At 40.6% G+C, this 26,487-nt stretch overlaps 1 protein-coding gene across 3 annotated transcripts in view; it reads left to right on the forward strand.

Annotated features, from left to right (window-relative positions):
* Window positions 1-24,236, forward strand: part of LOC118770064 (metabotropic glutamate receptor 8) — a 145,407-nt gene extending 121,171 nt beyond the window's left edge. For 2 of the 3 annotated variants that reach the window (XM_036517466.1, XM_036517468.1), the window contains 4 exons: window positions 4,973-5,112; window positions 7,504-8,439; window positions 21,806-22,052; window positions 23,941-24,236. In XM_036517466.1, the coding sequence (XP_036373359.1) occupies window positions 4,973-5,112; window positions 7,504-8,439; window positions 21,806-22,052; window positions 23,941-23,990 (1,373 nt within the window). In that variant the 3' untranslated portion in view covers window positions 23,991-24,236. Of the gene's footprint in view, window positions 1-4,972; window positions 5,113-7,503; window positions 8,440-21,805; window positions 22,057-23,940 lie in introns of all 3 variants that reach the window. The other variant, XM_036517467.1, reaches the window with a different exon arrangement.
* Window positions 24,237-26,487: the final 2,251 nt, after the last annotated feature.

The following is a 26,487-nucleotide window of genomic DNA, read 5'->3' on the forward strand; positions in this document are numbered from 1 at the left end:
AACAATGGCAGTTGAGGTGTTTAGCCCATGCTTCCCAAAACACCTCTTTTGAGATGATTGAGTGCAGTGGAATGAAAGGTGTTGCAATAAATGGGATTCACTCAGTGTGGATGTGCTGTACTTATAGATGATCTGGCCTCCCCCTGTAGCCTGTAGCAGTATCTCAGTAATGGGACCCATTTCAGTTAGTGGTTCTTTTAATATCTGCGTCTTTTATTATTCACGTGTTTGCATGGAAGGAGTCAGATCAAATGCTTTTACATGCATGCGTCAAACTGGCAATGATACAGCAAGCAGAACAATAGTTCAGAGGGCAAAATGTGAGGATTAAGCAAAGGAGCCAAATCTCCTTACAGAATCTGTCCTGCTTTATGGCAGAAGGTCAAGAACTACTTTTAACACCCCCCCCCCCTTCTCCCAAGAGTAGCTCAGGATCACAGTCCCAATTTATCCCAACCACAAATGTGTTCACACCGGTGTCATCCTGGCATTTGATTGAAACTGCAAGTAGTGGTAACTGTAAGATGAAAACTGATGAATTGTATGGTCACCTTAAAGTATTTGATGAGGACAGAAATGATCACATAAAAATGTTCAACTTCTTTATTCCACATTGTCATTATTGTATGAGTGTGGGTGGAGGTCTGCATGACTGATGGGGTGGATGTATTGGGCTGGGAAAAATGTCAAAAAACCCGGCATGGGTGAATGCGCGGCTCTTTGTTGCAGTATGCTTAAAAGATGTGCTCTGGAAGCACTGGCACCCATTGTGAGGTAAAAGGGCAATCAATACTCAGACATGCATTCAATAAGCCGGAAATTTCAGACCACCGTTTTTCCCGACTTAATGCATGCTGCCTGTCTGCGTCTAAGTGAATGTTGCTTCAGCCCGAGCGCTGTTAAATTGTTATTGGCGAATTAATTGGACATTAAGCTCCTCGGCAGAGATTGTACATACCTCATCGGGTGTTGGTAATGCTCACATTAGTAACTTGAACCGTGAAGCTTATGAACCTTTAAGAACCTGTGATGATTACCATCTGGAAATGAAAACCAAACGGGTCCATGAATGCAGATTTCGTGGAGTGGCCCTTGTCTCTACTAGGACAAGTATAATAGAATATATGTAATAGAATATATGTATATGATCAGAATGTAAAAATAGAATATATGTAAAAATAGAATTTATGTGTCAGTACCACTACTTTTTGTATTAGTCACAGTCTAGTCAACTAAAATTTATGTTAATCACATTTTAGTCATGCAATCATTGTTAATTTTAGTCAGTGAAAAATTGACTGAAAATGCACATTATAGGAGTCTTTTTTGGGCTGACTTGCAACTTTTAATGTTATATTAAGTTAATGTAATGGCACATAGTAAGTGAAAAAAGGTTGTGATAACTGGAATGCAGTGAATGTAATATTTTAAGCTAAATGTTGCAGAACATAGCACATTAAATATTTTAGGAGAATATGCGCAGTTTAATGGCATTTTACCTTACACATCACCAGTGATTTGCACGGTAACACTGTAAAATGATCATATTATTTATTTTATAAAGGATTGTACAAAAACGCTTCACATTCAAATACCTTGGGATCCATGATTTATCTGTGGACATTGCTCACTTAAAAAAGACAAAAAGACATTTAAATCATAACCCTCCATTTTATCCATTCAGTTGCAATTCTGCTTATATGAATCAAATCATCCTGAACAGATGTGATACAGCAGAGTGTTTTTGTGTAGTGTTTACTTTTTGCTTGCCATGACATTTGCCCAATTAAAAGAGAGGAGAAAGGAGATGCATGGATGAAAGGCAGGAATGTTTTCCCCCCCAGGTTACATTTTGTAACCCTCTCCAGCTCATTATGTGCTCTGACAATAGAGCTTTAGGGTCTTCTCTGCTCCTAAACTTGGTTTTTCACATAATCAAAGAACTTTCCCGGGGAAGATGGGAAAGCACCGACAGGGACCAGGGGGTGGTTTCAAGTTCTCTACAAAGACGGCATTTATTTTCCAAACCCCAACACATTTTGAAGTCTCATATACCATATGGCAGCTCTCTCCTGACAGAGCTTAATGAAAGCCATGAAAACAGTCACCAAATGGAGGTTTGACACTCTGGGGCAGAAAAAGCGGAATTAATGAGGGACTCGGTCTGAAAATCTGAATGACGGTGCAGATAAAATCAAAACTCCGACCCACCTGCGAATGGCTCATAATAAAACCTGATGAACTAATGACAGAACCACTGTGAAGATGAGCTAGGTGCCCTAAGCAGTCCACGCTGCTAAATGTCCCAGTTTTTAATATTGACCCTCTACGCTTTACTCTGAAACAGTTCTTTCATGCACGGTGGCCCTTCCCAAAACATCTATCATCAAAACACTCAAGCGTGATTTTAAGTGTCAATAAAAGCCAAGTCATGGTGCCTTTATTCTCCTTCTTGTGTAAATCACTCTCCAAGACAAGCTTCCCTACTGCATATATATAACAATCAGCAGCTTCAACTTAACACGTTATACGCATTTATATAGTCCCTGCTGTATCACTACATGTCAGTATCACTACAATGCAGTGTGCTTCTATATTTATGGTTTAAAAAGTGGTAATGCCACATCTATTAAGCTGCTATATATGCTTTATGAAGACCTTATAAAAAGTGTCACATATGTATACAGTTCACTTGTATATCACTATCTATACACACATACATATGTATATATGGACTGTGGGAAAACTACTGTAGGGACGTTTAGAGATGTTTGTGGCTACCTTCTCTACACCAGCATTTACATTGCAAGCACTGGAGATGAATTTGAGCTGTATATTAACATATTAACTCCAATTTGGTAGGCATAGGAAACAGGCATATTTCCTGGGGCTGCACTCTAATTCATTTCAGTTCTGATGAGATATGAGGTCCAAATTTGCAATTCATGTTTTCATGTTTTGCAAAGTAGAACTCGGATGGATTCAGAAACTTGTGCCCACTCACTAATCATAAATTACTGGTGGTTGCTTTTTTAAATCTATATACCAGCCAGAGGACTCCTGTTTTTGATTCAGCTCTAAAGGAACATGTCATCAGCACTGCTCGTGTAACTGACAGGGGCAGAGCGTAGATCAACCTGTGATTAGAGCCCATGTCTGTGCCAGTCACAACTTCACACCACCCCTAATGAGTTTAATTCAGGAGCTTCTCACAAGCAAATTGAGTTCCATTTTTATAAGTTTGTTAGTTGCAATGAACAAACAGGGTCAGAGTTTGGCACTCGAGAGAGCATTGGTTGTCAGGACTCAGAAGGAGGGGCTTTGTCTCTCCAGAGGTGTGGTGTCTAATCACATGGTTGCAAACTTTAAGACAGCTCGACTCAAATAATGTGCCAAAAAATCCTGTTATGAATTCTGACTGATGGTGCCTGCTACATAAACTGTAGTTAATCAGATTCTCTAACCTCGATTAAATATGGTTGAACAATTTATGGATTTTCTGCCCAGTACATATTGTTGACAGGTCTGTTTGCAAATACAAGAGTCATCAGAGGATAATATTTGTGGAACATTTATAGCATTTGAATACTTAACAGGACCTATTTGCTTCATATTTCACTTAACATGCATGTAAACATACTTGCTGTACCAGAAAATAGTGCAGATGTACTGTTATGTGTTTTCTGTATTGAATTCTAAAATTACTGCTGTATGCACAGCACTGTGCACAGCCCATAAAGCACAAAGGCTCTGGACGTCTGAATAATGGCCGCAGGACTTCCTTTTGTGCCTAATTAACACCCGTCTGTGCCGCAGAGAGATGGAGGTGTATGCAAAACCAAACAATCTTGCAGATCCTTCCTTTTAATTTGCAGCTCTCTGCCTTGTTGCAGCTAGGCGGCAGATTAAGGGGAGATGGGTAATAGGTTTGCCCGGGGTCCCATGCGAATCCATTAATGCCTTTCTGACAACAGCAGCATCAGAGATGCCCCGCCCCCCCCCCCCCCCCCCCCACAGTTCCTCCTATTCTGCAAGGGAGGCTCTCAAGAAGAGCCAGACATCCTCATCAGATACCTCAAACCCACCGTTCCGATGACAAATGTATTTCCGCGGGAAGTTTAGTAACGCGTCCCCCCTATAAGATGTATATTTGTAATTACATCTCCGCCTTTGAAGTGTCGGATTCCCCTTGCGCCTCCTGAAGTATGTAATTCAGGCGATGTGAATTGGTGAAACATAGGGGAAAGGTGCCATGAGTTTAACATAATCGCGGCAGCGTCGAGAGCCAGCGGTAGGAAATTGCGTGTCGCCATGGAGGGAGGGGGGCGAGGTGGCAGAGATTACATTGCACTGTCACAGTGATTCTTCCAGAAGCCACGCGCTGCTCTATTTATACCAGTGACACCTGCACTGACTGACACGCAGCAGATGACAGATGAAGCAGTGAGGAGAGGGGTGAACACAGCTTTTTCACAGTTCAGAACAGGCGCAGAGCCCCTCGATGCTGACAGCCTGCTTTCTCTTACATGACCCGGTAATGATTAACCTTTTAATAATATTTTGTATTCAAAATTGAACACACAGATGACAAAAAAGATCTTTGGAATTGGGAAGTCAAAGCAGACAAAAAGGTTTTTCACAGCTATCTTGGAAAGCGTTTGCATAAATATGCATGTATGGTGTTTGAATGTTGGAAGGGAGGAGAGATGCAGTGGTCTGAAAAAGTTTTCAGCGCAAATTCACACAATTGTACAGGGATCAACCATTAGTTCACACATTTGAATCCTTGGTTTGGCATGGCTCTTGTACCCTTGAACAAGGTACTGTCTTTGGATTGCTTCAGTAAATATACAACCTTAATATAAAAGTATCCTTGAAAATGGTTATCAGCGAAGCATTTATGAAAGCATCTGTTACTGACTGTGAAAATAATAAATATGTCACATGTCATTTGGTCATTCATGTTTTACAGGAAGTGCTGGAACCCCAGTCATATTCAATGAGAACGGTGATGCTCCTGGGCGCTATGACATCTTCCAGTACCAGATCACCAATGGGTCAACAGCGGAGTACAAGGTCATTGGCCACTGGACAGACCAGCTGCACTTAAACGTGAGGAGGAGCTTCTAATATTTTCCATTCATGACACTGTTATGCTTTCATTCCATCTATCCCTGTCTGTAAACACAGACAGCTGCTGCACACTCTTTCCCTCTTTCCTGTTATGTAGATAACCATTTTGTGCCTCAGGTACAATAAAGAAGTACACTAACATTGGGAATCATTACTCAGCTGCTGCAGATGGGAATTCGCGGTGGATTTCATTAGCTGACAGGATAAAAGAGGATGCATCTTGATTGGCAAATTCCTTGTGACAGAAAGAAAAGCACAGCTGATGCTTTCATAAAGGAACAATCTTTTCATCAGCATCCAAAAATATTCAGGTGCATGAATAGTAGAGGGAACAATAAATACTGTTTGCCATTATCTAATGGTGAAGTGCCTGAGGAGGCAGGGACCCCTTCGTATAGTGTGAACACACTCTGGTAGGACCTCACCAGTCCCACCCCCCTTGCGAAACGTGTCCTTCAGACTGAAACCCTTAACAACATCTTCATTCAACTCCTGCCTCAAACTGTAAATAAAATCATTAATAAAGTCTAAGGCCACTGCTGTTTGGGACAGTAAAAGTGCAATACAATCTCCATGTTTAGAAGTGGTTTGGATTGCGGCCAGGTGTTAGTTTACTTATAAACTCATAATGTTTTATGGCATAAGTCTAATTTCAGTGCAATTCATTTACAGATTTTTTTTTCCCTCAATGGTTTTATCAACAATAAAATTCATGGCTCCTTAAAATAATGTTTTACATTTTTTTGCTAGGATTTGGAATCCCTATCCTCATAGTCCCGGTCTTTGTTGGCTAAGGACACAGTGCAATGTCTCGGGCTATATGGCTTAGCATGTAATTTTTTTGTACGTTTACTTGGGAGCCCTGCGTAATTAGTTTGAACTCCTGTGTGGTTCTTGCTTTGAAGCAGGATAAAAAAAATATTAATATTCCAATGGAACAACATGCCTCTTCCAGCTTCTGGAGCTCTCCTTGCCACAAGTTTGCTCCTTTTTTGGGGCAGTCGCTAACTGTTGCAATAAAATTACAATATTTGGATGTGAGGAAAAACAGTGTAGGCTGAGGAGGGAGGCTCACAGGCCCAGATAACCGACATCCCGAGCTCCTCAAGCCCCAGTTGGAGAGATCTCTGAAGGAATCGTGGATGAATGAGTTGCTTAGAATGGAAAATTGCTAATAGAGTGGAAACACTGGCCTGCATGAATTGGTAGAATCACACTGTGGAATATCCTGAAATGCAAAAAGATTATTTATACACTTTAGTCAAACAGGATAAGTTAAAGTCTGCCAAAAGGCAGCGGTCTAGGAGAGCGCTCTTGCTGATGAAAGAGAGTGAAGTAAAAAAAAAAAAGAGAGAGAGCTAAGATGTAGTGCAGGGCAATCTGAGGGCTCTGTGCTGCACACAAAACTTGTATATCCATGGCAGCCCTCTGTGTTAGGTAGCCAGCTAAAGGGTTCACCTAATGCCTTCGTAAAACTCCCTCCGTTTAGTTCATCACAGGTGAAGGAAGCATTGGTAATTTTCCTTACAACATCTAGAACCAGGCTAAACAGGAAGTGTCAGTTGGTGTTGTTCTGCCAAGCATGAAACGTTGTACCAGCTATATTGGTTGTATGATACATTAAAGCTCCTGCACACTGGTAAACAACCACTCTCTCTCCCTGCTTATCAATTCGGCTCAGTCCAACTGGGCTTATTGGCATGGTGAATGTATGCTTTGCATTTTTCATAGCATTTCGAAAACGGCATATACGTGTGTGGAATGGAAATGAAAGAAAAGTTGTCATAATAAATCCTGTTTTAGGATTGAGGAAAGCTGTGTCCTCTGAGCCTGCCACTAACCTCATTTTTTCTCACCGTCTCTGTTGTTCATGATCTTTCAGGGGTCTGGACATGGAAGTAGGTTATTTTGCTACTTAGGTTTGCTTTGTGTTCCCAGATGCTTAGCCATGTTTGCTTGTAATGTGGTGGGATATAGCTTTCTGTTGTTTTTGTTGTCATACTGATGCTGTCCTAAGACTTCTGTTGGCTGAGGGGACTTCTCTGACCTCAGGGTTATAAAGGGGACATCAGTGTTTCTGCATCCAGGTCTTTTCTGGTTTTTGCTGTCAATGCAAGGATTTCATTCGGTGTTTGTCCCATTTTGCAAATCTTTGTTTGGTCTACAGACCACTTCCTTGCCATAAAGGAAAATTGGTTGAATAACAGTTATGGAAATTATGGTATACAATGAACATTTAGCTATTTAAATTTTCAGGTCTGTCTTCTTTATGGAGTATAAGGCCTTGCGTGCATGTGAGCGTGAGAAGGGCAGGGTGAGGTGCCGCAGTTATTAATGACCTGTTTCTCCTGTCTGCTTTGGCCGGGCCAGATGGACGCGATGCGGTGGGCGAGCGGGGACCCCACGCTCCCGCCCTCGGTCTGCAGTGTGCCCTGCCGGGCGGGTGAGCGCAAGAAGATCGTGAAGGGCGTGCCGTGCTGCTGGCACTGCGAGCGTTGCGAGGGCTACAACTTCCAGGCCAGCGAGTTCAGCTGCGAGCTCTGCCCCTACGAACAGCGGCCCGACCAAAACCGCACCGGCTGTCAGCCCATCCCCATCATCAAGCTGGAGTGGCACTCGCCCTGGGCCGTTGTCCCCGTCTTCATCTCCATGCTGGGCATCATTGCCACCACCTTCGTCATCGTCACCTTCGTGCGCTACAACGACACGCCCATCGTGCGGGCTTCTGGCCGGGAGATGAGCTACGTGCTGCTGACCGGCATCTTCCTCTGCTACGCCATCACCTTCCTGATGATCGCCGCCCCGGACGTGGCCGTCTGCTCCTTCCGCCGCATCTTCCTGGGCCTGGGCATGTGCTTCAGCTACGCCGCCCTGCTGACCAAGACCAACCGCATCCACCGCATCTTCGAGCAGGGCAAGAAGTCCGTCACCGCACCCCGCTTCATCAGCCCGGCTTCCCAGCTGGCTATCACCTTCAGCCTCATCTCCGTGCAGCTGCTGGGCGTCTTCGTCTGGTTCGCCGTGGACCCGCCCCACACCGTGGTGGACTACGGGGAGCAGCGCACGCAGGACCCCGAGAACGCCCGCGGGGTGCTCAAGTGCGACATCTCGGACCTGTCCCTCATCTGTTCCCTTGGATACAGTATTCTGTTGATGGTCACGTGCACTGTTTACGCCATTAAGACCCGGGGAGTCCCCGAGACCTTCAACGAAGCCAAACCCATTGGATTTACTATGTACACTACCTGCATCATTTGGTTAGCTTTTATACCCATCTTCTTTGGGACTGCACAGTCAGCAGAGAGGGTAAGTTCACATTCAGTATATTAAATGATAATGCAGTGTACAAGGTCTACAGATGGGTCTTCTGAACATATATACATACAGAGAAATGTTGGAATAGCTCACTCTGTATCCCTTGTGTATACAGAAGCATGGGTTCTTTTAGCGAAATGTGGCTCCTTATTGTACACGTCTGCACTTTCGGGTATAGGGTGAGCTCCGGATGAATTAGGGGTTTGGGGTAGTCATGCGTGAGGTAAGCTTAGTCCTAGGACACAGGTAATCTCACCTGCTGACTCATGCCTGAGGATAGCACCTAATGCTGCCCCGCTCAGGGAAAAAGGTGAGGCAATCTCACTTTTCATCTGTCTGTGAGATTATCCTGAACAAGGGATGCACTCTCTTCACACTCTGATGGGCAGGCAGCCACTGTGGTGTGGCAGTGCATTTCAGGAAAGATTCCCAAGACTCCAGAGCTGCATGATGATCAGAAAGGCACACTCTTCTATCTGGGTTAGCAAGCCTTATGGGTGACACGGGGGCAGATAGGTTTTGCCGCTGTAAGAATAACAATGAGCTAAAAAATATTAGAAAAAGGGGCTTTTGTTGTAACCATCCCTATCAACTCTGCCGTGAAACAGCTCACTACAGAGTCACAGATATTTATACAATGATTAAATATTCAAAATTTTTGTGTATGTCTTAGTTCCGATATGAACATTAATAAATAACAACCCAATGACATTCGTTAAGTATTCAGAATCATAGGTTGCATACTGCTGATGCCATTGGATTGGGGGAGACAGAGGCGTAGAGTTGAGGACCGCAGTGTGGGACAGTAGTTAGGGTGCTGGGTGTATGACTGGAAGGGTTATTTGTCCTCACTGAAATAGTGCTTAGTTTGGATTATAATGAAGAAAAATCAAGCTGTCAAAATGGTTAAAATGGTCTATTAAATGGCTTAGAACAGGGCATGCAATTGGCAAATAAATATTATGCTTACTCTTCCTCAGTATCCATGGGTCACTTGATGATGTGACAGTTCAGTTGAGACTGAGAAAAGCTAAATTAACACTAGATGTAGAGGAACATGTCCTTTACTGTACAGGCAACTTGACCATTGATGTGTTAATATATGGTCTCTCCCACCCAAAGGGTATCAGAATGATGTGTGATTTGATTGCTACCTGGAGATGCCCTATACATTAAGATGAAGGACAGCTGGGTCAAATTCAGTATAATCCCACAGCAGCATTGAAAAGACTGCAGAGCCCTGTAGTGAATCAGCCTATACCACTTGTGGTTTTAAACAGCACATACTTATTTAATGTGGAAAACTCATTGCATGTGTGTCATATGTAGGAGTAAAGGCAGATGTATTTTTTTTTCAGCTAACTGAAATTAAATACTGACCAGAAAGAATCAGCATACCAGGGCTTAAATCTGTTAGATTGCCATGTACCTATCCTAGATTCCTAGACCATGTTGGGTGACTAGACACACACAATCACACAACAAAATGTGTGCTGAGGACAGGACAGTCTGTTGCAAAATAATTTACTGTTCAATATCGTGGAGGTGGTTATTAAAATGCAGACATCTGTTTCAGTTTACTTGATTAATTTCAGATGTATTACAGGAAGTGTGTTTCTGTGGAGAATTTAAACAATTGTTTTATGTAAATATATAATAATGTTATGTTATGGGAGAAAAAGGCTGAAAACAACCAGAAAAAAAACAATGAAAAAGCAAAATTTTGGATGAAGTGATTAAAAACAGAGAAATAAATGGCCAATCAGCAAAATCGGATTTGTCCTTTTGGAGTCAGAAAAGCAGTGAAAGCCCTACAAACTAGCAAACCTACCAGTGAAAAACAGGCTTTGAGTCTTTGTACACAGACACACAGCGGCAGCCAAGGTGTGTAGCTGAAATGGTGTCAGCTTGAAAATGGCTTAACTCTGTAGCTGACGCAGTTAGCATTGAGTCTGTGCTGTCCCGGTGTCCTGAGAGAACCCTGTGTTGCCTCAGATCTGGAGGGGCTAAAGAGTACTCCATCTCAATCAAAATTACAGAAAATTCACACAGCACACGAATGCACGGCACACTCAAACACCCCTAGGCTATACACGTTTAGGCTCTCTGCAGTGCTGTAACTAAAGATATTAAAACAGTTTGTTCAACTGTTTGTTGTAAAATATATCTAATTTTCCATATTCAAAAGTATGGCATAGAAGCCAAATGCCTCAGAACACCAGATATACTCAGTAAATATAATTTAATCATTTACAACCTTGGCAATAGAATTTAGAATTTTACTGCTTCTGTGAGTGTTGTCAAGGCTGGAAAAAAACTGTTGGGAATATTAATGGTTCATTAAAATTTAAGTATTAATTTAATGTAACTTTACAAATAGAGGCTCATATGAATGCCCCTTTGGATAAAGAAAATGACTGCTCATTAATTATCTTAATGTGTAATATGTGAAGCGATTATTTTGTCTTTCTAAAAAATGCAAAAACACTTATTTTAATTATTTACTGAGAAGAAATGAGTCTTTGCACATGTGATTCAGAGGAACAGTAACAGATATACAAAAATAGCTCAAACTTATGAAATGACAGTAGTGAAATGCAGTGTAATGGGAAAAAAGAAATATAAATTGACATCTTAACACATACTTACTTCATGTGAGTGGAAATGGCACTGAGATGAAAGACAGCCCCCTGTATGATTGTATGAGTGAATTGTATGTGAAAACGAAGGCTTTTGGTTAAGTTACAATGTGATGCCTGCTGTAGATCATTCATGTGGGATGAATAAGGGAGCAACTTGCTGTTATGTTCCCTGTCACCCTGAGAAAGATTGATAGCTAAAACAAAAAAGAAGTTCAGATGATTGGAGCTGGCCCCACCACAGCATTAGCTATAATAATGACCTCAAATGGTAATGAGTTAGTTCTTCACAGAAAGAGAAGAGGAAAATGAAAGGAATTGATTGACATGGAGAACAAAAAAAAAAATACTCTGTGTCTTAGCTGTCAAGCGATTGTTATCGTTATGGTTTGCAGGTATGGTTTGCAGCTATTTTTATTATTCATAGTGTGACCTGGCCATGGCTGAAACAGAATGCCCCCCCCCCCCCCCCCCCCCCCCCCAACAGCCCACTGCTGTCCCTCCAACTCCACCCCCATCCTGTACCTTTAACTGTCACACGTAATTACCTTTTTGTCAGTAACTATCTGCTGGCCTTGGATATTTACTCATGAGGGAAAAAAGATTCCATTTTGACTTTGCAGTTAGGGTTATGTGTTTTACATTTAAATGGTTTGTACAGACTGAGCTCTGAACTGAGCATACTTTCATGTTTGGATACGTTGAAGAACTAAGCTTTTCATGGCCTCTTTTGCTGCATATGGGTGAGAGTGATATTTGGTTATATAGCAGCGTAATTATGTACGTGTTGAATACATAGCCAGTTACACTCGTGGCACTCAGGAGGGTTCCAGTATTTCATCCATGGTCCACTGGCAGTCATTTGGGAGTCATTCCTGTCATTCATTGTGAAGTGAGGGAATGGTCACTCATGGGAAGAGGTCTTAGGGACAACGGTGGAGTCGTTACTATGCCACACTCTCCAACAGCAGGGAGGTTTTGGACCCTTGTTCAGTTGATTGTTGAGGGTGAAGATGCAGCTTGGAAGTTTGGAGTTCTTCATGTAATACTTACATACAGTGCCTTTTCTGAGTTTGCCTCTTCCTCATTTTTTAAAGAAGAAGACACTGAAACCTTGGCCACTGGAATGAATCATACCAGTTGACTCCTCATCTCAATAAAGGGAACTACTGTGGACTCACAGATTACATTACAGTAATCGTAGGTACATAGAATGGTACAGTACGTGCTGATGCAGCTGCATAAATGGATTTCAGATTGTGGTAGATGTGATGCAATGGAAGAGGGTGTTTGCAAAGCATTTTTTAATGACAATAGCAACTTGAACATCAGCTATGATCCATAGGAAAAAAAAAGAAACAAAAACAGTTAATCATGTTTGAAGCGTGTCTTAATGCGGGCTGAACAAAAAGAATGGCAGGATTCAGGTGCATCAAGATCACATTTTAAGAAGAAAATTATTCTGTCTGTGCAGAAGATGGCTGCCCTGGTCTTTAACAGTTCACAGCTGTCCACTGATAATCTTAATAAACTGGCATAGCCAGAGTTTGTTGGTCCAGAAAACCACCTCCACTGTCATGGCACACACACATCAACATGACTTTATTTTCATGTTGTATCTTACCTCAAACTTTATTTGGCATGCAAACAACATGCACTTAGTCATCTGAGGAGAAGTGGTGAAAAATGATAGTTAAGGTTTTTCAGTTACTACTTGCGAAACATCAGTGTGCTACATTCCTATTTTCAGGAAGTGAGAAGTGAATGGGTACCAGTGTTCTGCAACAAGTCGGTACTTTTGTAATTGAATACGAGCCCTCAAAGCACATCTTGCTGGATATCTTGGACTAATTAATCCATTTATATTTTTATGGGGAGGTAATTGTTTCATAAGCATTCAGATGAAATGGACAGTGATCTCTTCAACATCGCTGCTGTCTGCCTCAAGTACCCGAGAGGCACAATGAGGTTGTTTGAGTTCCTCCTCTATATTTGGGTATAAAAAAATGCACTCTAGGTTTGGGTGAGAATTTAATTACCACAGAGCTGGTCATGAACCCCTATGAAAGAATTCCAAATTAGCTTCCTTTATTGTGTAGCAGTAAAAAAAAAAACTCTTTGATGTGGATTCATAATATAGTAATGGTAAGACACAGCACACACTCTTACAAAAGTGGTTGAATTATGCTTTAGACTTGATCCTGGGAACTCTACAACTGCTTTTTCACATTGGATATTAAATGCAACATACACTCTTTGTGTGTGTGTGTGTGTGTGTGTGTGTGTGTGTGTGCTACTGCAAAATGTTACACTAATATACACTATAAATGTTTGTTGAAATCTCATCAGACACACACACACACACGCGCGCGCACACACACACACACAAATACACACCTATGCATATAAGCATACACACTCAAACGTCAAGTATGCATGTACACTCCTACTGTTTATGTTTGGCTTTTGTTAGCAAGTCTACACGTAAGTCCTCTTTGACAGTAAACTTTCCACTGGCCTTCATTACAGTTCAGCAGGCATTTTAATGGCCCTCGTGTATATAATACTGTTATATCTTCCTAATGTTTGCGTGTATCATTTCTCTATCCTGCACCGGTAAGGTCTGTGCCAAAGATATGCATTCAGTAATATGTTTATTTTGGGCTGCTATCCTATGTGCACTTTGCTTATTGCAAAATTCCTTTCATTTAGAAGGGACCTCATCCCTTTGAAAAAAAAAAACAATACCCAAATTCAGAACATTAAAGCCACATCATGTCTTTATAATATGTTGCAATATGTACAGTGTGCTGGGGTGCTCTCCTTGGGGGAATCAAAAAGAAAGCACAGACGTGCTTTAGAAGCAATGGTTCAGAGAAGGCTTTGAATTCAACTAATAGAAATCACCAAAGGAGACACAGAATGTACTTTTCACAATGTTGCGTTTTACTGCTCACGGTTCATGTCACGGGTGGGAAAAGAAATATCAAAATTGAAAGCTTTTCGTAAAAAGGCAGAATAGTTGTTCTTATTCTTTCATCCTTTCAGCTGGCGCTCACAGCCAAGGTGACTGACACACTCCCATTCTGGGAGTCTATTTGTTCTCCATGGATTTCAGTGGAGAATGGAGGAAAAGTAGATTGTTGACTGCAGCAGTAATATCCGTTGGTATCCAGCAGGCCTTACCCTGCACACTACTGTCCTCCTCCCAGCCTGAACCCTTTGGTGTCCCTTCCTCTTGACTCTGTCATGGAGGGCTTTGACTGCCATGGTCCACCTAAATATCTTACAATGCTTGCTTTTCAAATATGGTATTCAGTTGTCTGTGGCATGTCACATGGGCTCTCAGCACCAATCAGAAGACATATTGTGTACAAAGAGAATAAGCAGTACCAATGTATTTAATCATTTGTTCATTTAATTAGGAGAAAATGTCTTACCCAGAAGTTCAGTTTAAATTCTCTACTTTTCTCTTGAGAGTGTCTGTGCTTCTGGTAGACCTGATACAGCTGTTCTGTCAGGAGAGGTTTCTGCTGTGACCTGAAACACTCAGTTCATTCAGGACTGTCATTCCACAGGTTTGTCATGTTCCTTGTTGCTCTGAATCAAGCTGCTATTTACTGTATAAATACATAAAAGCTGTAAATTGGGGAAACAGATGGATGTCATCTTCACTTTCATCAGTCTGATAACACACCTGGGAGTGACATTCAAGCTTTTAATTATCGGGTATGCAGTGATGAAACAAACATTTTTTTTTTTTTTTACCATGAAGAGACTGGAGCAAAACTATCAAGGGAAAGTAAAATTTAAACAGAGCAGAAATACACTGAGACCAGGAATGAACCAGAAGTGAAACAGAACCGCTGTAATGCAAGTACAAACAGAGACTACTTTGAAACTCAACTGTATCAACACCAAAATGAACCAGAACCACAGAGACAAACCTGAACCATGACTGCAACAAAGCCACAATTTTGCACAACAAGACTACAGAGAAACCAGAATACAACCACCCTAGGCCATCTGTCAACATCATCTTCCAATCCATGTGTAATGTCATGTACATGGATTCAATGATCAATTTGAAACACCATAATGAATTCCACAGGCCTCATCAAATAATGCTAAATACACTGATTCAGTCCTAGAATGCCACCAATATAGAGTGCATTGCGTATTACCTTTACAAAAATAACCCTATTTCACATGTAAACATGATTTAGTGTAATTAGGTGATACAGAAATAGAGCTTTATGCCACCAGGTGCCTTTTACAATGAGGATTATTTGTGTTTATTGAACAAAGCTAAATGTCAGAGTAATATATTCACATACAATCATTGCAGGCCAGCAAATATAGGAGTGACTAGTTCATGGAAATACACAATATCCCTTACTCTCAATGCAACCTTTTTGGAATGAATGATGTCATGAGTACATTCTGTAATTACAGCTTCCTTTTGTTTTCTCCATAAGCAGTTTTTTTGTCATTTTTATCTGCACATTCTTAATCAGAGCTCTGGGCAGTGAGTCTTCAAAAAAAGAACAATGTCACAGAGGTTATCAACACTCTGGTTTCAAAACAACAATTTTCAAGTAGAACTCATAGCTCTGAAGTCAATACGAGAAAAAAGAAGAAAGTGTTCTCCTCAGCGTTACAAATCCAGTTATCATCTTTAATTCCACATCATTTCACATTTCCCTTAAATCAAGATGATTTAATTACGAGAGGCTATTTATTGCACACTTGCCCTATTAAATAAATCCGGACTGCAGGGTATCGGCCTGATATGCAGCTGCCCCAAATTGCAGAGAGCGCTCCCCACACGCAAAGCACACAGAGCAGTCGTTCTTCACTGACACGTCGAGCGTTTACCTGCACTTAATCAAAATAGTCATTTACCATTCAGCAATTTTCTTTTCTCTGACAAACATGTTTTTTTTGTACACAGCTCGGAAACTTCTCAAAAGTCAATTTGCATGGTCTGCGAGATTTAGCAACTCAAAAGAAAAAAAAAACAGATTATGCGGCATGACCTTTTAAAGCTTCTGTGAGTCTATTTAGTAGTTACATTAGACAAAGTAGCTGTTCTGAGCTGTCGCTGTGCTAAGTAAATGGAGGTCTATGCAAGCATACCAATTTATAGTCACGCCATCCAGAGTGCACCCCTAAATGGTACGCTGTAATTTCTGTAAACTAAAAAAAAACTGGTAGCCCCTTGTCTACCCATCTATCCCTGAGACAGTGGAGCAATAATCTTTGCAATAACGTGGGCCAAGCAATATTTGAGTATTTGAGCAATGCTTTCTGTACAGTGGAAGAGAGGTTATGAATCAGATTTGTTCCCTGGGTGTGCTGTCTAAGTTAACTGCTTACCCTGGGGGTCCCGATTCGTAAAGCTTTAGGAGAAGCATTATTTAGGGCAGTTTTTCAAAAAAAAAAAGACTTGCAGGAGCCTCTAAATGTCAAATTAAGCTGACGGGGTGTGAAGTCACATGTTATGAAAGTGTACAGAAGAGGAGACATTTTAACGCTCCCACAACTTCAGATTACAGTGATTCGGTTACGAGACGTGGCCAGAGTCTAGCATATGTGTCCTCTGTCATCCACGCAAACGGGTTGCTTTCATTTCCATGCTCATGTTCAATACATTAGGTATTTCGATGTAGTAATACAATATTTAGGAAGGGAAATGAAGATTTTATTAAAGCACGCCTCACCCCTCCTGTCTTTCTGGCCACGGTTATTGGACTCGCCTGCTGTGTCTCCACGGCTGGGGTGCATGTATAATTCAGTGATCATGTAAGCAATTCCTCTTCATCACACCGTATCTGCTGAAGGCGCGGGGGAATCTGCTCTGTTGTATACCCAGGAAAGAGGGGTATTTGTACAACGTTTTCCACACAGCGCGTGAACCTTTTATTCCTCTTTGTTATCATTTTAGAACACTTTGATACTCTCCTCTCCCATGCTCCTTTTGGTGAAATCGGAGAATATCGTACATTACACAGCAGGTGCTACGATACCAGAGCCCGTCCTCATATGGACCAACAATATGGTGTAGTCATTATTTATGGCAACAACTCTAGTCATTATTTATGGCAGCAAAACTAGGTTAGGGGTTCCAGTCCCAGGTGGAGTGCTGGTGCTGTACCCTACAGCACAGCAGTGTGTGGTACATGAATCGCACTGGTAATAATGTAGCTGAGGAGTGGGAATTGTTTACAGGACTTCTATTAGGCATTGAGTTCACTCATTCACTGAGGTTTCATAGAGAAAAACAGTGGTCTAAGACACCGTGGTGTATCTGTAAATTCACTCAGGGGTGCAACTGTAATGTCACAAGCTATCTTGATGGTGATGAAAAGTAATAGATTTTAATGAAGCTAAGATTTCAGACCTGCAGTACCACCACTGAAAAGAAATAATAAAAAAAAAAACTCTTTCAAGTCTTGTCTAATCAGGCCTGTTGCATGCTATCTGAGTCTGATGTCATTAAGATTATTTCCTCAGCTGAGAATGTTATAATATCTACCTTTGAACATAGTTCACCTGATATCTAAGGGGATATAGGGCAATTTTTAATCAACAGACTATTTTTATGTATGCTACGCAAAAAAAGATATACATATGAATTGTATCCTTTAACAAAAATACACCTAATCATTAACCATGTTAATATACTCAACTATTTAATATGAAAAATATTTTAACACATGACATACAAGACCCTTTATCACTTGACACACAGTACAGATGACTATAAAAATGCATTGCCCCTCTTCCTGAATTTCAGGACAACAGAATATTGTTCTTGCAAAGAACAGAGCTATAGAAACTGGAATAAGCTCCAAGGTGTTTGAATAGGTCCTAGTTCATGTGGCTCACATACCAAGGCTATCTATTCACGTGTTGATATGTTTCTGTTATCTGTATATTCCAACATGCACAAATTGTGTGATACGATATGTCAAAGGAGGCCATTCAATATAATTGCAGTACAGCGTTGTCCATAACTTAAAATGCAAAAGCGCTGCATTTTTTTTCCAACTATAGCACATCTTTGTCAATTAAGCTGTTATTCAAATACAATGCACACATTTAGATTAGGGATTTCTCTCTTGTACTTTGGCCCTGTTCCATATATTCCTATTTCCACTCCTTTATGGTCCATGGATTGCCATGAGAGGCACCTCATCCAATAAAAGTTGGAGGCAAAACAGAACACTTGGGACCAGAATGGAATTCCTTGTGAAGAGAAAATGGATGGAATCACTGAACCCAGACGAGAATAAAGCATTTTCTGTCCAAAACAACAAAGTCAGCTTGGAAAAAAAAATATGTCACATTCTTCAGTTCAGCACCGTGAGAGACTTAGATACAAAAAAGAGCATGTAGGGTATTTTAGCTCCTCTCACCCGCTGTTTCTCGCCTCTCTTTGCGTTTGATGCCGCTGTAGCTTATTGCTCACTGTGAGTGGTTGTTTGCATGTTAGCTCGCCAACCAGGTATCATTTAGCATTTTGTTCTCAAAGTGATACTTACTGGTGGCTGCTGCAAAGAAGGTCCATTTAGAACAAAAACAGTTTCCAACTGATTGTAAAATTGGCTGTCTCAACTGTTTATGGAAGGATATGTGGAACAACCACACAGCATAAAACACACCATTAAAATTACCAGACAATGAACTCACCTGAAGCAAAGATGCAGAAAAATGCTCTCCTTCATGAAGACAACATAAATTATAATACTACAACTATTAATAATAACAAATAGCTCTTATCGTTGAAGCTGACTTCCTTGAAGAACATACTAGAATTTGACCCTCTGGAGGTCACCACAGGGGTCAAATTTTATTTGCATCCTCTGAATCAATAAAGACTGCCATTTGTCCCCAAAGCAGACTGTTGTGATATTTCATGTTTAAAACCAAAGGAATGAGTGCAGATGGGTATTGATTACATTATTTGTTCATTCATTCATTTATTTGGAAGATACTCTCGTGCAGACAAACTTACAAGACCTTGCAAAGATTACACATTAAGAGTATGACCAGCAAGAACAAAGACATTTGTGTAGGTACAGAACAGCAAATAACACAATAAATAAACACTAAGCTGAAAAATATTACTAAACCCTCAGCATACAGCATTAAGTTTTAGTGTACTCATAGTGCAGAGCGATGACAGCCCAGAGCAATGTGCTGGCATTACACCAGCATTCACACAGAGCCTAATAAATATCTATAAGAGCAACATTACCTTATATCACATGGTGCCAAATGATGATCCAGAAGGGTGGCATGAACATACATCATGCTGCCATACTTATAGTGCCTTACATTAATATTTTACAGCAATGTTGCACTATATCAGATTTAACTCAGGTTTCGAAGTGATCGGGGACTGGATGCTTGGCACAATTGTCTAGGTTAGAGAGCAATCTCTAAACGTAGGTTTTTAGCCAGACCTGACTAAAATATTATTTATTTTTCAGCATTTTCCCATTCTCACGGCATCCCTTTTCCACTGGGTGTTCATTAGCTAGATGCTTATTTCTATATACTGATGTGGCATAGTATTTAGCTGAGCTTTAGCTGAGCTTGTAACCCAAATGTCAAATGTTCAAATCCGATTCTGGGACACCTGGTTTCTACATTTTAGTGAGGTACTTTAGACAAAGAAACAACAATATGAATGGGCATATAAAATGTACTGTAAACTGTATGGGTCACCCTAACTACAGGAGTATTTTAATCAAATTATTAACACAATGATGTAGATGTTAAGAAGTTATTGAAACTGTTTGAATGGATTTTCACAGCAAGCACAAATTAGTGAATGGCCTTGTTATATTGATATCAGTTAATGATACTCCTGACTATGTGTAGTGTCTCCATGTTTTCTGTTTGACTGGAGTGTGACTGGCTGTCTATTATACAGCCATTTTCTGTGCTTTATCCTGTTTTGGAGACACGAGCACCAGTGAGTGGGCTCTCTCTGTGGATTCCCTCTGTCAGTATGCAGTTTGACCAGGGAGAGGTTTCAGGGAGTACCATCTGTCTCCGGCTGCCCTTTTGAGGTCTGAAGGGGTCCTTGTTCAGCGCTGTTCTGGGCATTTGGAGTTTTCATGACAGTTTTTGAGAGGACAGCTGAAAAGACCCTCATCTAATGAAGCCAGTGGGTCATAGGAAAGCTTGTTGTTATTCGCGCCTGGGTGGGTTGATTCTCGTGAACGAGTGACAGTGTCATTTCCTGTCGGGTGGGGTGAAGAAGGACAGGGTAGGTCTCCCCTGATGTTGAGGAGTGCTGATTTGGTTCCCCTTTATTGCTGGAGGGAGATCTCACCCCTACTTACTGCAGATACCCTTCGATGATTCCTCACCTGTGTAAAAAGAGAGAAATTTCTGTGACGGCTTGAACCGTAGGCCATATCTTTCTTTTCTTGTTTTTCAAAGCCTTGTCTGTTGAATTTTGTCTCTTTGCACATTAGTGATGTACTCTTGAGAAATGGTGAATGTTTCAGCTATTTATTGCTGAGCTGCAAGCGCATGTTTGATTTAATTCAATCCCCACCAAAAAGATAATGCAGTAATCTTTATGTATTTGGAATACCGTGCTGTGACTGCTTAAATGTTGCATAATCTGTTCAAAATGAGAAACAAAAACATACACACAACAGTCTTAACTGGAGTTGAGAATGCTTTGTGTTGTTTGATTCATACAATCTAAAGCATACTATATTTTGGGATGAATTCATAAATACATTTATGGATATCTTCCTTTGTATGCCTCTTAAATTTCACGAACCGATTGCATAGATGCCTGTTGGAATCATTTCTGTAGTAAATCATTGATGTTTTTTCTGAATCTAAATGGAAGCCATAAAGGCAGTAGCCTGAGGCTGAAATAACTCAATGATGGCAAAAATAATGTTTGATTATTTTTTGTTGTAAATTATTTTATTTTCTTTTGGCACCAGTGGACCCATAGAAAATTCATCACATTCCCTTCACTGGCATTCGAGTGTTTTTTTTTGTTGGGTTTGCTCTCCTCGAGAGTGAATTGTTTATATAATATCTCACTACAGTACATGCACAAAGTTTGCCTTGGACCATCTCATGTATTGGTAAAACATAATGAGATCTGTGATGTGGTTTGATAATTTTTTGATAAGAGTACTATGTCAATTATATGTGAATAATTATTTATTAATGAATTTAGTTTATATAGTCAAAAAACCTTTTGGGCATCACTGTTTACTGGACTGTGTCATGTTTAAACTTGCACATAAAAGTATGTACAGTGAGCAGCAGGAGATTCTCTTTTTTTTAGCTTTTTTATTATATATATGTACAAAACAAAACAAAAACATACATTTAAAGACAAAAAGAACAAAAAAGGAAAGAAGTACAATGATAAATACTTTTTTGATTTCCATCTTTCATTATGCCCTAGTCTCCTCCCCTTCACAGACCATCATTACCAACCCCCCTTACAGGTACAACTCAACCATATTTCCTGTAGCTATTCACTTCTTTACGACTTGACATATTTTTGTTCTGTGACATATGTTTGGATCTGTGTGATCCACTCATGACGCCTTTTCCATTTTGTGCTTATAAATTACAATTGCGCAGGAGATTCTTTGCTGGTACGTGGCTGGACGGGGTTTGGACTGATTTCTTTGCCTTTATCCTCCCTCCCTCCTTTTCAGATGTATATCCAGACAACCACCCTCACAGTGTCGCTGAGCCTCAGCGCCTCGGTGGCCCTGGGCATGCTCTACATGCCCAAGGTCTACATCATCATCTTCCACCCGGAGCAGAACGTGCCGAAACGCAAGCGCAGCTTCAAGGCCATCGTCACCGCCGCCACCATGTCCAGCAAGCTGACGCAGAAGGGCACCGACCGGCCGAACGGGGAGGTCAAGACCGAGCTGTGCGAGAGCATGGAGACCAACAGTGAGTACGTCCACGGCCCCCTGTACTGAAACGGAAGGATCAGAGAGCGGGGAACAGCTGTAAATAGGCAATCGCACGTTTACTGCGGTAAGCACGTTCTCGTCCGGCACGACGACGGAAGATGAAATGACATCATGTGCTCATTCACCCAAATACAGCGGCTGCCTTTGCTTTTGCTTCATCCCCTTTCTTTGGAGTAGCATCGCGTGGTTCATCTGAACCCAGTGAGCACGTTATTAGCTAACGCTAATAAATGCGTGATTGCTTATTCACGGCTGCTCTCTGCTCTTTGATCGCACGTTTGTTTTGCCCCTTTGAGCGCCTTCTTCCTCTGTTCTCTGTTCTTTTGCTGCTTACCGTACTTCAGAGTGGCAACACGAATTCTGCCAAATGTGTGTTAAATTTAATTCAGATCTAAAGTAATTTATACTTTCAGTCATGTAGTAATTCAGACTTTCCTTACAGTTTAAGCCCTACCATAGAATTCATATGCCAAATTTGATATTTTTTCCTCCTCAGCTCCTGTGAGCTAAGTTAAATGCCTCTAATGGAAATCGGACTGTTGTTACAGCAGGAACAGGTGCTACAGAGAGGCAGTCCATGTGATCAGAATTATGACCTCATTAATGAATAAACAAAACAAGTACAACGAAAGGTACAGGCGAATCGCAGTTGTAATTTCCCTCTATTTACACTTCATTAAGCACAATGAATACTGAGGCAAGTGGAGGGCTGTTTCCAATTTAACATCCACATATAATAAGTTTCTTTTAAAATCTGACCAATGACCAATTCAGAGTGAGTGTGTGTGTGAGAGAGAGAGAGAGAGAGAGAGAGAGAGAGAGAGAGAGAGAGAGAGAGAGAGAGAGAGAGAACATAAGATAGGAACTTGTCAGGTTAAGAGATAGCATATTTCAATAGGTAACATATTTCAAAATACTACCAGTGCAAATAGGAAATATTTATAAGACTTAATTGTTCAGTGCTTTTTCTGCTGTCATTCTAGACTGATAGAATTAATATAACTATGCAGAGTAATTAGGTAAAACATCTTGTAATTGATTCAAGGTGCAGCTGCTGACTTTCATCAAAGCACATTTCTGTCTGTCAGCAGTTAGGTTATAGAGCTTCATGGAGGCCAATATTAATTTATTTACTCATTACGTTTCTGCTGACTGCACTCTCAGAACTAAGTTTTTGAATCAATAAAAGTTAGTGACATTGCCGTAAATGATTTGGTACATTTAGTTTATGTAATATTCACAAACTTTTTTTGTTATGATACTTGTTGGACTGTAATGATGAGTCGTGTCAGCCTAGAAATGAGTGCCCATCCAAATACAGAAGTCATGCCTAAATATGCCTCATTATGCATGTGTATTAAATGACCCTTATGTCGTTAGGGGCTGCCAGTGCTGAGCACTACTTAGATTAATCATTGCAGGCATTTAGCTTTAAATCTTTGCTTGGCCTTTGTACCCTAATGACCAAGGAGTCTATTTCAAACACACAAAAAGGATATGCAAATGTAATCAATAAGAGGTGCGTTTTAATATTTGGTATGAAATTATTTTGTAAAGAGAGTGAATGAGCTGCACACATTTATTCAGTTGCTTGAGACTGATTTCATTTTTGGTAGATTGAAAAGGATTACATTTGGTTAATGTAGATACAAAGACAAATATGTATCACCAACATAAAAAACAAATTGATTCTATTATGCAGTCTGTGATCTTTTGATGGACAGGACTGATTCTAGCAGACAATTGAGAGGAATATACATTCTTCACCAGCGTCAAAGTCTTCAGAGGGAAGTAAAAACACATGCAGTAGCCTGGGTAGAAGTCTGTGGAAGAGGCGTATTCTAATACGTTTTTCCTTTTATCAGCTTCATCGACTAAAACGACGTACGTCAGCTATAGCAATCATGCCAACTGAGGAGAAGCACTGGATGGACGACTTACCGAGGTGCTCCTGTCTGCAGACACTGATCTGTCATGTTCCGAGTCCACGGGGACCTCCAACGGGCACCCAAGCATGAGACATTTGTATTGTTCCGCTTCAATCTGGTGACTAGGAGAAGGGGGTGAACTCGACCGGCGCGCCCGCCTTTCTGCTCTCTGTGGTGAACAAACACGACCAAACCAAACCGCAGACGCTGAAGGACGCGTGTGAAAACACAGAAAACATCAAAAAAAGACAAAATGGGGAGGGGGGGGAGTGGAAAAAAAGAGCTATGAAAAAAATTATAAACTAAAGAAAAAAACTAAGATTAAAAAAATAAATAAACGAAAAAACAGAGTCAAACATGTTTGTTGTTATTCTACCTGTAAGTATTTTTGTGGTTGTGAAGATTTTTCATTCTTGTCCCACTTTGTCCGACCTGCATAAGGAGATGAGTTTGTCTCTTGTATCGGCTAACTGGATTGTAGCCTTGGGTTGTGAATCTGTAAATGCAATGGTTGAAGCATGCCAATTTTTATACAAATAATTTATTTATAATAAAGGAATGTTTTGCAAATGTTTAGCATTGTTGGCTGTGCATTTAACGACAAATAAAGTGCAGGACTACTCTGAGGAAATGAATTGAGGTGTTATACAGCAAATGCTGTTTTAAAGAGAATACAATTAGAGAATACAATTGTTCATATTACTTGATAATGAATACCATTACAGGTATTGCTCAAATGCTAGTTCCTGGCAAGTATTAGTATTCAAAGCACCAACATGTTAGCTTTGTATCTTTTTGCTTTCTTTCAGATTCTAATGCAAAGCTTACTTAAGGAATGAGAAAAGTCAATTTTAAGGCATTTTTTAAGTCAAAATGCTACCTTTTCACTTCCAACCACATTTTCCTGTCAATGGTAGTGTATACATCATATTTCATTGAGCCCATAAAGGCACGAATTGGAAACGTGACCTTGATTGCTTTGTTGGATCTCATGCTAAGTACCCCTCATGCAGAAGAGCTGTCAGGGAGAGGACATGACTGAGGAGAATTTCTTTACTTTAATAATCCATTTGCAGCATTTGACCAAACATCTATGAAAAAAAAATAAGATACATAAAAGTTAAAACCACTGAACTGCATCAGTGCGCCTATTGTGCCTGGAAAGAAGGGAATGATCAATAGAGCTGCAAGTGAAAATCTGTCAAGCATGTAATGAACACTTCTGCATTTCGATTGAATAAAAAACCTGGGGAAGGGTTTGAGTGACGCACATCCCGTGCAGTCACATGAGTGCATTTCCCCAGTGCTGACAGGATTCTTTTTTTTTTCCCTTAAAAGATGTACAAACCTCAACACCGGAGAGAATATTCCTCTTGCAAGTGAAGTGTTGTCAATCAATCATTTATTTAATCACGATTTTTCTTAATGTAGCTCTGTAACAAATGAATTGTAACAGAGTGCCTTGCTTCAGAATGCCTTGCAAATACTAATAGCCAAATGCAAGAGCAATGATCCAATGACAAACGGAGGACAATCCACGTTCTATAGAGTGATAGTAATTCAATGGGACAAACTTTATTTGGTCGGTAAACAAAGAGATTGCCCGATGCAAAACCTTAATCTTGCAAAAGATTTGCTCTTGAGGGGACAAAAGAACATCCTTAACTTTTTATGCTAACCTATGTCCTACATAATGTCTAGTGTTCACAGTAACAGATGTGATGAACTGTCTAGGTGAGATATTTTTCAATTAGCTGACCTCGCTGTTCACCTCAGAGTGTCATCAGACAACATCCATCATATTCTTTGTATCTCACACCTTGCGCATCTGAATAATAATACAAGGCACAATGTATTTGGCAACATTATCTGCATATGTGAGTGAATGTGAGCTGGTGTTAAATCAGACGTTACAAAACGTTTGTGCTTGGTTGACCTGGCTGTGTTTGAGACCGAATGTCTCTGTGCATCAGCAACTCACGTGAAGTGATGCAGATCCCGGTTTTCTCAAGCAGGCTAATTAAATCATTCAAACACTGTCAGAGTGAGAACGTCTATTCTGATATGGAGGGCCTCTCGAAAATTTGAATGGCCTTACAAGTGTGCCAAAGCCTGAACAGTTGAAGCAGGTGGTCCTCTCTGCAAGGAACAGCTTTTGAAGGATGCGGTTGCTATGACGGCTTGCCAGATGTTCCAAATACGGATGCTTGGCCCGCGAACTTTGTTGTGATGTTGTGTTTCATCCACGAATCCTTATCAGATATAATATTGCCCTAATTAGGTACTCTGTAATTCTTCTTCAAATCAAAGACTAAGCTGAAGTACTGCATCTGTGGCCATATAGACAGCATCCAAATGTAGTCAGTATTCTTTCGTTCCTTGAATTCAGAGTTTGGCATTTGCCAGTAAACGTGGTGAATTGAAATGAAAAAAGAAGATGTAAAATGTGCATAAATTCATTACTCAAAGTTAAGGGCAATATGC

The sequence above is a fragment of the Megalops cyprinoides genome, chromosome 23 (assembly GCF_013368585.1).
Source record: "Megalops cyprinoides isolate fMegCyp1 chromosome 23, fMegCyp1.pri, whole genome shotgun sequence".
In the NCBI taxonomy this organism is placed as follows: domain Eukaryota; kingdom Metazoa; phylum Chordata; class Actinopteri; order Elopiformes; family Megalopidae; genus Megalops; species Megalops cyprinoides.